This window comes from Mya arenaria, chromosome 3 (assembly GCF_026914265.1).
Source record: "Mya arenaria isolate MELC-2E11 chromosome 3, ASM2691426v1".
Classification (NCBI taxonomy): Eukaryota; Metazoa; Mollusca; class Bivalvia; order Myida; family Myidae; genus Mya; species Mya arenaria.
This window is the reverse complement of record NC_069124.1, coordinates 83,090,911-83,105,994: the sequence shown is the minus strand read 5'-3', so window position 1 is coordinate 83,105,994 and position 15,084 is coordinate 83,090,911. Positions and strand designations below refer to the sequence as shown.

Below are 15,084 nucleotides of genomic sequence, written 5' to 3'. Positions count from 1 at the left end.
CATATAAAGAGACTTTAACAGTTTTTTATGGAATATAAATACAACAGTCGAGGACAATGTGTACACCGTTTGAACACCCATTGAATTGTTCTGACGTCTAATTATTATGTTAATGCTCTAATGTATATATATTTTAGAATAAAATAAGTCTAACTCCCTCATGTCACAAAGCAATCTCTGTATACACAAATGCCATTTGATGGACGGGTTGCTGTTTTTTCTGCATCATTGAATGAATAATTGCATTTAATTAAACTCGCTTTGTTTTATATCGGTCGGTTCGAACGATGTTTTCTAAAAAGTCTTCATTCAGTAACGCTAGATGAAAAGTTAAATTGTAATCAAGCATGACCTTTGTTTAGGTCACTATATAGAACAGTTGTTTTCATTATTCATTTAAACAATATTTTTAAACATTACTAAGAATGGACTTGACAAATCAAAAATCTTAATAAATTACCACTGTTACTATTTTAATTCATTTAAGGATTGTTAAATTCCGGCAGCGTTCACAGGCACATGGTTAACATTAACCAATCACGGGTCGAGTTATTTTTGACATTTACGCCCGTCATATTGATATAGTGTTGACAGTATAATACTGTTTTGTTCTAACGTTACGTTAGATAATGATGAAATATGCAACATAAATACAGTGACATGAGTAAAACTTTAGAGATGAAATAAAACTTTATTTAATATATGAAATAAAAAGACAGGATAAATAGAAGGATATCAGAAGCTTAAGAAATACGATGTTACATACAAGAAGGATTGGATTTCTATAATAATTCACAGTTACGTTTTGTGATTGCGTGATTTCGATAAAAAAATTGACGTGTGGCTTTTGTAATCAGGATTGTTTACCGCTTAGTTAGCTGTGTGTTTGAAGCAAAAAATTGTCCATATTGGTATCAAAACCAATCTAGAGGTTATTATATCCCCAGGAGCGAGACCTAGACCGTTCGCATTGCGAGGGTGAACGTTGCCATGCGACAGGATGACGACCTCAGTAATCTTGAGGTTCTGGACGAGGGAACCATCGTCCACGCGCTCCGGGCCAGGTTTCAGCACGATCACTTCTGTGTAAGTTTTATTACATAGTAATATATGATACGATTTGATATAAGACTGTTTCGATGGCATTTTCAGCGTGTATCACTCACTGTATGTTGGATCCTGTACCACTCATTGTATGTTGGGTACTGTACCACTCACTGTATGTTGGGTACTGTAAATCTTCTGTATGTTGGGTACTGTACCACTCAATGTATGTTGGGTACTGTACCAACCACTGTATGTTGGGTACTGTACCAACCACTGTATGTTGGATACTGTACCACTCACTGTATGTTGGGTACTGTACCACCCACTGTATGTTGGGTACTGTACCACCCACTGTATGTTGGTCACTGTACCACCCACTGCATTTTGGGTACTGTACCACTCTCTGCTCTACATTGTATGTTAGGTACTGTACCACCCACTGTATGTTGGGTACTGTACCACTCACTGTATGTTGGGTACTGTACCACTCTCTGTATGTTGGGTACTGTACCACTCTCTGTATGTTGGGTACTGTACCACACACTGTATGTTGGGTACTGTACCACACACTGTATGTTGGATACTGTACCACCCATTGTATGTTGGGTACTGTACCACCCACTGTATGTTGGATACTGTACCACCCACTGTATGTTGGATACTGTACCACCCACTGTACGTTGGGTACTGTACCACTCTCTGCATGTTGGGTACTGTACCACCCACTGTATGTCGGGTACTGTACCACACACTGTATGTTGGGTACTGTACCACACACTGTATGTTGGGTACTGTACCACTCTCTGTATGTTGGTTACTGTACCACACACTGTACGTTGGGTACTGTACCACTCTCTGCATGTTGGGTACGTTGGGTACTGTACCACACACTGTATGTTGGGTACTGTACCACCCACTGTATGTTGGGTACTGTACCACCCACTGTATGTTGGGTACTGTACCACCCACTGTATGTTGGGTACTGTACCACCCACTGTATGTTGGGTACTGTACCACCCACTGTATGTTGGGTACTGTACCACACACTGTATGTTGGGTACTGTACCACCCACTGTACGTTGGGTACTGTACCACACACTGTATGTTGGGTACTGTACCACACACTGTACGTTGGGTACTGTACCACCCACTGTATGTTGGGTACTGTACCACACACTGTACGTTGGGTACTGTACCACCCACTGTATGTTGGGTACTGTACCACCCACTGTACGTTGGGTACTGTACCACCCACTGTATGTTGGATACTGTACCACCCACTGTACGTTGGGTACTGTACCATTCTCTGTATGTTGGGTACTGTACCACCCACTGTATGTTGGAGACTGTACCACTCTCTGCATGTTGGGTACTGTACCACCCACTGTATGTTGGAGACTGTACCACTCTCTGCATGTTGAGTACTGTACCACCCACTGTATGTTGGAGACTGTACCACTCTCTGCATGTTGGGTACTGTACCACCCACTGTATGTTGGAGACTGTACCACTCTCTGCATGTTGGGTACTGTACCACCCACTGTATGTTGGATACTGTACCACTCTCTGCATGTTGGGTACTGTACCACCCACTGTATGTTGGAGACTGTACCACCCACTGCATGTTGGGTACTGTACCACCCACTGTATGTTGGGTACTGTACCACCCACTGTACGTTGGGTACTGTACCACCCACTGTATGTTGGGTACTGTACCACACACTGTACGTTGGGTACTGTACCACACACTGTATGTTGGGTACTGTACCACACACTGTATGTTGGGTACTGTACCACACACTGTACGTTGGGTACTGTACCACACACTGCATGTTGGGTACTGTACCACCCACTGTATGTTGAGTACTGTACCACCCACTGTACGTTGGGTACTGTACCACACACTGTATGTTGGGTACTGTACCACACACTGTACGTTGGGTACTGTACCACACACTGTATGTTGGGTACTGTACCACACACTGTATGTTGGGTACTGTACCACACACTGTACGTTGGGTATTGTACCACACACTGTATATTGGGTACTGTACCACACACTGTATGTTGGGTACTGTACCACACACTGTATGTTGGGTACTGTACCACCCACTGTACGTTGGGTACTGTACCACACACTGTATGTTGGGTACTGTACCACCCACTGTATGTTGGGTACTGTACCACACACTGTATGTTGGGTACTGTACCACCCACTGTATGTTGGGTACTGTACCACCCACTGTATGTTGGGTACTGTACCACACACTGTATGTTGGGTACTGTACCACCCACTGTATTTTGGGTACTGTACCACCCACTGCATGTTCGGTACTGTACCACCCACTGTATGTTGGGTACTGTACCACCCACTGTATGTTGGGTACTGTACCACCCACTGTATGTTGGGTACTGTACCACCCACTGTACGTTGGGTACTGTACCACTCTCTGTATGTTGGGTACTGTACCACTCACTGTACGTTGGGTACCCACCCACTGTATGTTGGATACTGTACCACCCACTGTATGTTGGATACTGTACATCCACTGTATGTTGGATACTGTACCACCCACTGTATGTTGGGTACTGTACCACCCACTGTATGTTGGATACTGTACAGCCACTGTATGTTGGGTACTGTACCACTCTCTGTATGTTGGGTACTGTACCACCCACTGTATGTTGGGTACTGTACCACCCACTGTATGTTGGATACTGTACCACCCACTGTATGTTGGGTACTGTACCACCCACTGTATGTTGGGTACTGTACCACCCACTGTATGTTGGGTACTGTACCACCCACTGTATGTTGGGTACTGTACCACCCACTGTATGTTGGGTACTGTACCACCCACTGTATGTTGGATACTGTACCACCCACTGTATGTTGGGTACTGTACCACCCACTGTATGTTGGATACTGTACCACTCTCTGCATGTTGGGTTCTGTACCACTCTCTGCATGTTGGATACTGTTCCACTCTCTGCATGTTGGAGACTGTAACACCCACTGTATGTTGGGTACTGTACCACTCTCTGTATGTTGGATACTGTACCACCCACTGTATGTTGGATACTGTACCACTCACTGTATGTTGGATACTGTACCACTCTCTGTATGTTGGATACTGTACCACTCTCTGTATGTTGGAGACTGTACCACTCTCTGTATGTTGGATACTGTACCACCCACTGTATGTTGGAGACTGTACCACTCTCTGTATGTTGGGTACTGTACCACCCACTGTATGTTGGAGACTGTACCACTCTCTGCATGTTGAGTACTGTACCACCCACTGTATGTTGGAGACTGTACCACTCTCTGCATGTTGGGTACTGTACCACCCACTGTATGTTGGATACTGTACCACTCTCTGCATGTTTGGTACTGTACCACCCACTGTATGTTGGATACTGTACCACTCTCTGCATGTTGGGTACTGTACCACCCACTGTATGTTGGATACTGTACCACTCTCTGCATGTTGGGTACTGTATCACACACTGTATGTTGGGTACTGTACCACACACTGTATGTTGGGTACTGTACCACACACTGTACGTTGGGTACTGTACCACACACTGTATGTTGGGTACTGTACCACACACTGTATGTTGGGTACTGTACCACACACTGTACGTTGGGTACTGTACCACACACTGTATGTTGGGTACTGTACCACACACTGTACGTTGGGTACTGTACCACCCACTGTACGTTGGGTACTGTACCACACACTGTATGTTGGGTACTGTACCACCCACTGTACGTTGGGTACTGTACCACACACTGTATGTTGGGTACTGTACCACATACTGTATGTTGGGTACTGTACCACACACTGTATGTTGGGTACTGTACCACACACTGTATGTTGGGTACTGTACCACCCACTGTATGTTGGGTACTGTACCACCCACTGCATGTTCGGTACTGTACCACCCACTGTATGTTGGGTACTGTACCACCCACTGTATGTTGGGTACTGTACCACCCACTGTATGTTGGGTACTGTACCACCCACTGTACGTTGGGTACTGTACCACTCTCTGTATGTTGGGTACTGTACCACCCACTGTATGTTGGATACTGTACATCCACTGTATGTTGGATACTGTACCACCCACTGTATGTTGGGTACTGTACCACCCACTGTATGTTGGATACTGTACAGCCACTGTATGTTGGGTACTGTACCACTCTCTGTATGTTGGTTACTGTACCACCCACTGTATGTTGGGTACTGTACCACCCACTGTATGTTGGATACTGTACCACCCACTGTATGTTGGGTACTGTACCACCCACTGTATGTTGGGTACTGTACCACCCACTGTATGTTGGGTACTGTACCACCCACTGTATGTTGGATACTGTACCACCCACTGTATGTTGGGTACTGTACCACCCACTGTATGTTGGATACTGTACCACCCACTGTATGTTGGGTACAGTACCACCCACTGTATGTTGGATACTGTACCGCTCTCTGCATGTTGGGTACTGTACCACTCTCTGCATGTTGGATACTGTTCCACTCTCTGCATGTTGGAGACTGTAACACCCACTGTATGTTGGGTACTGTACCACTCTCTGCATGTTGGATACTGTTCCACTCTCTGCATGTTGGAGACTGTAACACCCACTGTATGTTGGGTACTGTACCACTCTCTGTATGTTGGATACTGTACCACTCACTGTATGTTGGATACTGTACCACTCTCTGTATGTTGGATACTGTACCACTCTCTGTATGTTGGATACTGTACCACCCACTGTATGTTGAATACTGTACCACTCACTGTATGTTGGATACTGTACCACTCACTGTATGTTGGATACTGTACCACTCACTGTATGTTGGATTCTGTACCACTCACTGTATGTTGGATACTGTACCACTCTCTGCATGTTGGGTACTGTACCACTCTCTGCATGTTGAGTACTGTACCACTCTCTGTATGTTGGAGACTGTACCACCCACTGCATGTTGGGTACTGTACCACTCTCTGTATGTTGGATACTGTACCACCCACTGTATGCTGGATACTGTACCACTCACTGTATGTTGGATACTGTACCACTCTCTGTATGTTGGATACTGTACCACTCTCTGTATGTTGGAGACTGTACCACTCTCTGTATGTTGGATACTGTACCACCCACTGTATGTTGGAGACTGTACCACTCTCTGCATGTTGGGTACTGTACCACCCACTGTATGTTGGAGACTGTACCACTCTCTGTATGTTGGGTACTGTACCACTCTCTGTATGTTGGAGACTGTACCACCCACTGTATGTTGGGTACTGTACCACTCTCTGTATGTTGGAGACTGTAACACTCCCTGCATGTAGGGTACTGTACCACTCTCTGCATGTTGGGTACTGTACCACTCTCTGCATGTTGGATACTGTACCACTCTCTGCATGTTGGGTACTGTACCACTCTCTGCATGTTGGGTACTGTACCACTCTCTGCATGTTGGGTACTGTACCACTCTCTGTGTGTTGGGTACTGTACCACTCTCTGTGTGTTGGGTACTGTACCAACCACTATATATTTGGTACATTTCAGAGGTAGTGACCATCTCTCATAAACATGTATGTACTACAAGGGGTTTGTGGATAAATTGCCAATGTCTTGGGAGATTTCTCTTGGCGATTTTTACAATTACCCGCCATTATGTTTCCTAAAATATTAAGTGAATAAAAAATAGCCATCTATGTTTATTTTTTTATATATTAAACGTTAATGGTCGCTAAAATCTGACTGTCACATACTGTGAAATCATTAATGTTCGTGGGCATGAAATTTCGTGGTTTGCCGAAAAAAAAAACAATTTCGTGGGTACTTGAATTCGTGGATTTTCATTTTTGAAAAAAAAAAATCGAAGATGCGATCGTCCTATATCGTCTGCATAATATCCACGCGCTGGCCCGTGATTTCCGTCTTCTACGTCACTCGGTTTATGACACTCGCTAATGTGGTACGACATGCCAATTAGTGCATATACCCATGTCACTTGTCGATTTAATTGGAAATAAAGGTAATAAAAGAAGATGTACCCTGATCATAAATACAGATAGGGGAAGCCATTGAATGCCAATTAAGAATTTTGCAAACTGTGAAAACACCGAAAAGGTGCGTATATTGTCACGTTCGACAGTGAGACAGGTTTTAACACTGTATACTGCGACCTCTGTAAAGAATATAATAGAGTATGTATGTAACAAGGCAATTGAAAAAGTGAATAAAGGGTTTATATTTCGTGGGATCTTGAATTCGTGGATCACCCAACCCACGAAAACCACGAACATTAATGCCCCACGAACATTAATGATTTCACAGTACTTCATATTTTGATGATGATTATGTCTAGTATTGTCTGTAACTCTATTTATGATACTTATTTCATTTCGTAATCTTTGCGTTATATTTACTTTATATGCATATTATTGATATTGCACTGATCTATTGGCAGGGTAAAAAGATGTATACTCATGGACATTATGTCTACATGTATTTTTAATGAACACTTCTGTCAGCCTTAAGCCCTAATCCTACCACATAGTCTAACCCAACTCACACTTTCAATGACGATTTTAAATTTAATGCAACGGTCTTCTAGCAATTTATATGGCGGACGTATTGCAAACTACAGCCGAAAGGTCAAATACCAAATAGGGAAATTATTTAGTGACAACAGTGGCTGCGTTAAACACGTGCAATCATTACCCATGTCGCCTGTGCCCACTGACCAGTGTCATGTCCAGTCTCATTAGTTGGGGCGATAGTTATGTCCTGAATACTCAATAATGAAACCATTATGACAGTAACGAGCTTGTGTGTCTCGCGGGCGGTGTAAGCAGACTTGTCGAACATACTCGGGACCGGTGTTAGACGTCTCGTTTACACCGACACACAGGACGCACCTAACCTAAACCTTTGTTCGTATTGGGCTAGGAGATTTCAGTTTGAAGAACCAACATAGTAGGGAATTGGTTCAAAATTACCAAAATAGCTTGAAGTTTTGCCAAATAGTAAGTGTATAGCAGGGTTTCCTGGTACATGTAATCAGTTGGAATTTATGTCACAGTCCAAGAGCACACTACCTGTGGAAGAGGCTCCACTACCATCATGAGTTAAACCTTCCAGTCAAACACGACATGCCTATGGCATCACTGATAAACTTAACATCCAAGTGTAAATTGAAACAGATAACCTACTTTTTATATGTTCATACATATATTCGCAATGGGAACCGCGCATGTACATAATTATCAAAGCACATTGAACTTAAATTATTTAAATGTTTCGTATAATTTAGTCTTTGGACTATGACGATAAGAACATTGCATTGTGTTCGTCCATTTGTTGTCTTTGTTATTTGATTTACCATAACAAGCATTCAAACTCAGTGCACATTCTGACAAATGTTTATTTTCTACAATGTGCCTATGTTTTTTTTGTTTTCAGACGTACATTGGGGACATTCTAGTGGCTGTAAACCCCTGCAAGTCCGTACCAATTTTTGATGAACAGGTATGTAAAAGCTTTCATTTCGCATTGCCCTATTACATTACCGGTATAATTTTAAAACTCCTTTGTATGTAACGTGTGAAAATGTGTATACACTAGTATATGAGAAGTAGGTGCATTCCGTGGTCCTCATCCTCGAGATTGTTGGCGGGGCCCAGTGACCTGAATTCGTTTTTGATGGCGCCCAGTGGCCTGAACCCGTTTTTAGCTGAGCCCACTGGCTTGCATCCGTTTTTGGCGGGTCCGTGTAGACTGAATGTGTTGTTTGCGGGGTCCAGTGTCCTGAATTCGTTGTTGACGGGGTCTCGTGGCCTGAATATACTGTTGGCTGGCCCAGCGGCCTGAATCTGCTGTTGGGCGGGGTCGAGTGGCCTATATCCGCTGTTGGCGGGGTCCAGTGAATTGAATCTGCTGTTGGCGGGGCCCAGTGGCCTGAATCCGCTGTTGATAGGACCCAATGGACCGATTTGAAGAGTGTATGGGCCCATTCTTCCTTCTTAACCCGTTGTTGGTGGAGCTAATTGGACCGGTTTAAAGGGTGCACTTGGTAAAATTACACATCAGTTTTGTCTATTTATCATGATTATGTTGTTTCTGGGGATTTTCAATTTCGACATTTAGTGTATAGCGGTTTTAAGAAAGTAACATTGTCATACTGGTTTCAACAATGAGCAGGCATAAATGCATGCAATTTTAACAATTACCATGCATTGTTCTTTATTGCATTTTCACCAGTTAGTCATCATGTACAACATTGATTTAATTCCGTTTTTATGACATGGAGTTCGAAGGGCGTGTCATTTTATTTTTCATTGAACAAGGTAAACATGGATTCTACCACTACCAAATTAGACATTATTTATTAATCAAACGTAGTGTACGTGGGTTGTTGTTTTTGGTTAATGTCTTGTGCCACGGGTTGGTTAGAAAACCTACGTTCATGTCAGCAGTTTGATGTCGGTGTGGTGGCCCGGAACATTGTTGAAGCCTGGATATGATTCATTATTAAGTAAAACAGGGATACATCATAATAATTTCATAAACAATCAATGAAATGGACGAAATTATGTCCTAGCGATAAGAAATGGTAGACATCTATGCATTTTAATGCATCGCGTGCTCGCCTAGACCATTTAGGCAACACAGTCATGATTGCAATTCAGCAGTACCATAAGTGACTCTATTCTATGTTAGCCATAAAATTGATAAATGTCTAACATACGACTAACCATGCAAACAATCCATACTCTGATTTGAGCCTATTCACTAACATGTGTGTTTATATATGTTAATTAAATGTTTCACTGGTCAGAATAACTACGTCAAGTTGCTCTTTATGTGAGATCGACATAATTATGAACGCAAACACAAGGCGATATTTTAGGACTTTAAAAGAGATCTATATTCCAAACTTTTCCTCAAACTAGTAATAAGAAACATGATAATGAGAGTTTCAATAATCCAGGTAATGTATCTGAAAACACATATACTATAATATATTAACTCTTCAAAACCGAAGGTGCAGAACAAATTTAAATCAAAGTATAAACAAATGGTTGTATGTGGGAGCAAGCCAACGTCGGTTCAGTCACACAAATTAGAAAAAAACAATACTTGATCCACTCGCCCACTGGGACTAATAGTAAGCTGATGGATTATTAAACCTTTATTTAAAACATTGTTACAACCACGTGATAGTGTTGATCAACTTATAATGCTACAGACTTTTGTTGAAACTGACGTTAATAGACAATATTCTAATCAACATTCGTTGAAGGGTTCCAGCCGTCAGTATCTTAGTTTAAAGACTGTTAATGATTTGCCACACTTTATTTACTAATACAAAGGTACCTTTTACAAACCATGAACGAGTCCCTTTAAAGAGGGTATGCAATCAAACCGCAGTTTTACTGATTTCAGTTGATATATCTGTAAGAGAATTGTGCACTTGTTCTTCCTGAAACATGGCATGATCAGTTATGTCAATTATGAACTATTTTGGTTGTGTCAATTTGTGCAGGTTGACGTTTCTTTCATTACTTTCTATATTTAGGAGATAGCGCATTTAAATATTGCCCAAGATAGTTGTTCAATTTGGAAGTTGGATTTGAAATAAATAGGATAATATAACTCTTACAAAATATCAAGGAAACGACTAGAAATATGCTTTCATTTTTCTCGGTCATTATGTTAACTCAGGCATCGTGTACAGCATCTAAATCGGTGCCAACACGTTAGTGAAGACCCTGTTTTAGATTGTAGGTTTTACAAAGGTAGAGTAAATGAAAATTTCCATTTAGCTGTTTATCTTTGATTTCGACACTAACATTTATTTGAAATCTGGACACATGATTGTAAAAAAAATTGGGACAACATTTTATGTCATTTTTCGCTAGTAGAGAATAGAAGCTTAATAAAATAAAATTATGATTAAGTTCGGAAAACCGAGTCTAATTACTTAAATCGACGTTTTCACCATGTTTCGGTCCTGAGCTTGAATTAAGTGGATCGATATTGAGAAAACAGTTATGTTATTATCTAGTTGTCATGTTAATGTAGCATATATGACAGGGGCTGTCAAATGGCGGAATGTAACATCTCCCTGCTCGGCCGTCCATCATCGGCTCCCTCCGGCCGGCCTCGCTGCCCATTGACCAAAGAATACAACTGCAATCACTGTGTCGTAAAAATAATGAGTGTATTAGTTAGTCTAATTATTGTCTACATAAAACAGGGTAATAGCTCATAAAGTGTACGTTTATCATTATTTCACGTCCGTATGTTACAAGTTGATGGGATACATCATGGTTGCTATATTTTTAAAGAATTATTAAAAAAACATACAAAACACAGACACAAGAATAACATGTGTGGTGCAGACCTACATTTTTTTTAAATACACGTATGGTTATATATGGTTATGTAACACCTTAAAACGCATTATTTGTTATCTCAGCTTATTTCTGATTTATATGTTGCATGTATCTCTTAGTTTGAAGTTGAGCAATATTTCCATCAATTGAAATCATTTTTTTTCTGGAATAAAGTTTACATAAGTGTTTATACAGAATGATCATTAGCAAAAATGTAGTCGTTATCTATGCATGAATTAACTGTCACGGATTTTTGCTTATTTAAAATTCTGTAAACTGAAAAGATGCTTTGATAGTGGCCCTTCATTTTGTCAACCTTTTATTGCGATTAAATAGCTCCGTAATTATAACGTGATTAATGGAGATTAATTGACATTCAAAACTATTTTCCCAGATGCGAAAACACCCAGTTATATATGCCTTGTTCCGGAAATATCACATGTGATATAAGTAATTGTAACATGTCACTAGATCAATAGATCTTGTTCAAGAAAAAACACAACAGAAACCTGACCTGCACGTAGCCTCGTAGATAATTCCTTCTGCAGGGCATGTCCGTTTGACAGGTCTTGGTGTTCGTACATTTGTCTAATTGGCTGTTTGATATTAATTATAAAGTCTATAAACTAATTATACATTTAAACTTGACACGCGTGCATGCAATCAAGCTAGTTGTCCTTTCGAATGTAAGGATGCGAATATAAAGGTGCAGTTTGTGACCTTTACATAATTTTATTGTTAATACAGGATTGTTTTTATTTATCATGTTGAGTTTACTATTATAAGGCCTGTAGTCCATGGTTTAGTTGACATCGCCGTTTAACGTATACACTCTGCATACCCGTATCCACAATGCGTACCAGTATTTACAGTGCGTACCGTTATTCACACTGCGTACCCATGTAAGCATTGCATATCCGTATCCAGACTGCGTAACCGTGTAAGCATTGCGTGCCCGTATCCACAATGCGTACCAGTATTTACAATGCGTACCGGTATTCACACTGCGAACCCATGTAAGCATTGCGTATCCGTGCGAACCCCAATTTTTTCACGGAGGCACAAATCAAAGCATCAAATCAAAATTTAGATGTTGTTGCATATTAATATCTTTATTAAGAGAGCCGAGCATGAATTAGCAATAAGGTATGTTTCACAAGAATAGGAATACGCCTATTGTATGTCAAAACAGTATGGTTTTTAATTCTTCATATTCAATATAATATATTGCGGTTGAATAGTAGAAACAGCTATCCCACGTCATAGGAACGCCCAGTTATAAACGTTCGATTATACTCTAAGTGACGAAGATGTCGATGATATTTATACCCTGGTAAACATTAACGGCTAAAATGATGTTCAATTAATTTATTAAATATTGGATATTCTCTGACCGATTCAATAACTTTCATGGAAGTGAGCGGAGCTCACACGGATTCATGGAATAGTGACGATATGGTTTCGCTTGTTGGATTTTGGCGGATGCGATCCACGCATGAGGAGTGGGCCAACTGAGTCATTGAATTCCGGTCTTTACGGCTGGCGGCCTTCGTCTGCATCCGCATTTAAATCGGAATTCTTATTCCCTAAATAGCTAAAAGAATAAAGAAAAACGAATGTGTATGAAAAAATAAAACCTCAATAGTTCAATAGTCGCAATTGTTCATAACATTTACAGACTTAAATGTTTGATATGCAATAACGTTATTTTAAAGGCTTATTTAAATCTTTCATTTGCATATAGAAAAACGTACAAATGAAACTAAGTTAGACATAAAAGTATTATAAGTCGCCGTTTACCTTGCTTCTTGAATATTGTTTCTGCATTCAACCTAATTATTAATAAGAGTTTCTTTTAATTAACTATTTCTATAATATAATGTATAACCAAGCTCTGTCCGCTAATGTGTCCGATCCGTTGAAATCGCAAACTGTTCCAGTACTGTACCATGGTCGTTTCAGCACCATGAGGACTACAAGGCACTGCATAAGCGGGCGTCACAGCCTCCTCACCTGTTCTGGGTGGCGGACGCGGCATACCGCGAGCTGCTGGCGACCGGTAGGAACCAGGTTATTCTCGTATCCGGGGAATCGGGGGCCGGAAAGACGGAGAGCACTAAATATATGATACGTCACCTCATGTACATAAGGTAAGGTCGGCACGGGAAGCATGTATTAGAGTCATGCAAGAAAAAATAAATATTTGATGTTAATATTTCTTTAAAAAGTAAATCCGAACAGTATTACATAAAATTATATTTTAACATTCAAATGTAATTAAATGAAGAAACATATGAAACAAATGATGACTATTTCGTTTTAACAAACCAATTATATCAATAATATTGTCCACGTTGGTGTGGTTTCAGTCCGAGCGATGACACGAGCCTGTTGGACAAAATTGTGCAGGTAATTTGACTTCATTGTAAACTGAAATGTTCGCAGCATATAATTAGTTTCACGTTTTAGAAACAATTCTTTGATGTATGACACCATTCTTCCACAAGGCCGCATAAGTATGTCGTCAAAATACACTTTTCTGACACATTGTGAGCTTCTTGTCTTAACGAACTTGTCACAAAATAAATTCATTAAAACCGCCAACTGTTAATGCATGCTAGCTGACTTGCTGGTCGTTCAGCCTTTGTCGGCGTGCCCATATGTTTAAATGTGATCTCAGACTGTATATATATATATCCGTTTATGGTAATATTTAACTATGCAATATCCTTTGCCCGTAGGTAAATCCCCTTCTGGAGGCGTTCGGGAACGCGGCTACGGTGATGAACGGAAACTCGAGCAGATTTGGCAAGTTTATAGAGCTCTCCTACACACCCACGGGGAACCTACTTGGAGGTAAGAAGGGCTCTCATTGCAAACTTATATATACTTAGATATAGCCAATACTTTTTATGGCATTATTAGATGTTCCTTTATCTATATTTTTGTCAAAAATAAAATGGTTATTTACCGTAGTAATCTTGAATGAAATTGGTTTGATCTTGACGTGTTTTGTGAACTTTCATCACTTTTTAATACTTGCTAAGCATTTGAGTGATATAGTAAAATTATACGTGTAGACTTATAAAGTTTATTATTTACTGAGAAAGGGTTGTCTTCTCACCGCCCATATAATTGTTAAAACTTCAAGTAAAATACATTTATGAGGGTCTGATACTGATGTTAGTAAAATGAAAATGTACGCCAGTACAAGAACCCTTTTTTTGTCCACCAGCCAAGATCGACGATTACATCTTGGAGAAATCGCGGGTTGTCCATCGGAGCAGGGGAGAGAAGAATTTCCACGTGTTCTACGCGCTGTTCGCCGGCATGTCGCGGGAGCGCCTTCTGTACTACTTCCTGGAGGATCCCGAGTGTCATAGGTGAGAGCGTGGCGGCTCTGGCCATCAAACCCTTCTTTGTGTGTTCTTGTAAACTAGTAGCCTAAAGGGATCATGCTCGTTTCTGACGTATAAAGTAGTATGTCACTTTCGGAGCCATTTTTTAAAAATATTTGTCCAATAATATTTAAAACGAGATTTAAATAAAACTACAGAGTATTTTATGTGTTTTTAACTCATTAAATTACCCGATGGAACTGATTTCAAAGAATGT

The 15,084-nt window shown here is 40.7% G+C and overlaps 1 protein-coding gene across 1 annotated transcript in view; it reads left to right on the top strand.

Moving 5' to 3' along the window:
• The first annotated feature begins 600 nt into the window (after positions 1–600).
• LOC128227568 (uncharacterized) overlaps positions 601–15,084 on the top strand; it is a 44,937-nt gene continuing 30,453 nt past the window's right edge. Inside the window, 6 exon segments of the mRNA XM_052938221.1 lie at positions 601–1,086; positions 8,534–8,599; positions 13,432–13,619; positions 13,839–13,878; positions 14,211–14,325; positions 14,705–14,852. Of these exon segments, the coding sequence (XP_052794181.1) occupies positions 991–1,086; positions 8,534–8,599; positions 13,432–13,619; positions 13,839–13,878; positions 14,211–14,325; positions 14,705–14,852 (653 nt within the window). The 5' untranslated portion in view covers positions 601–990.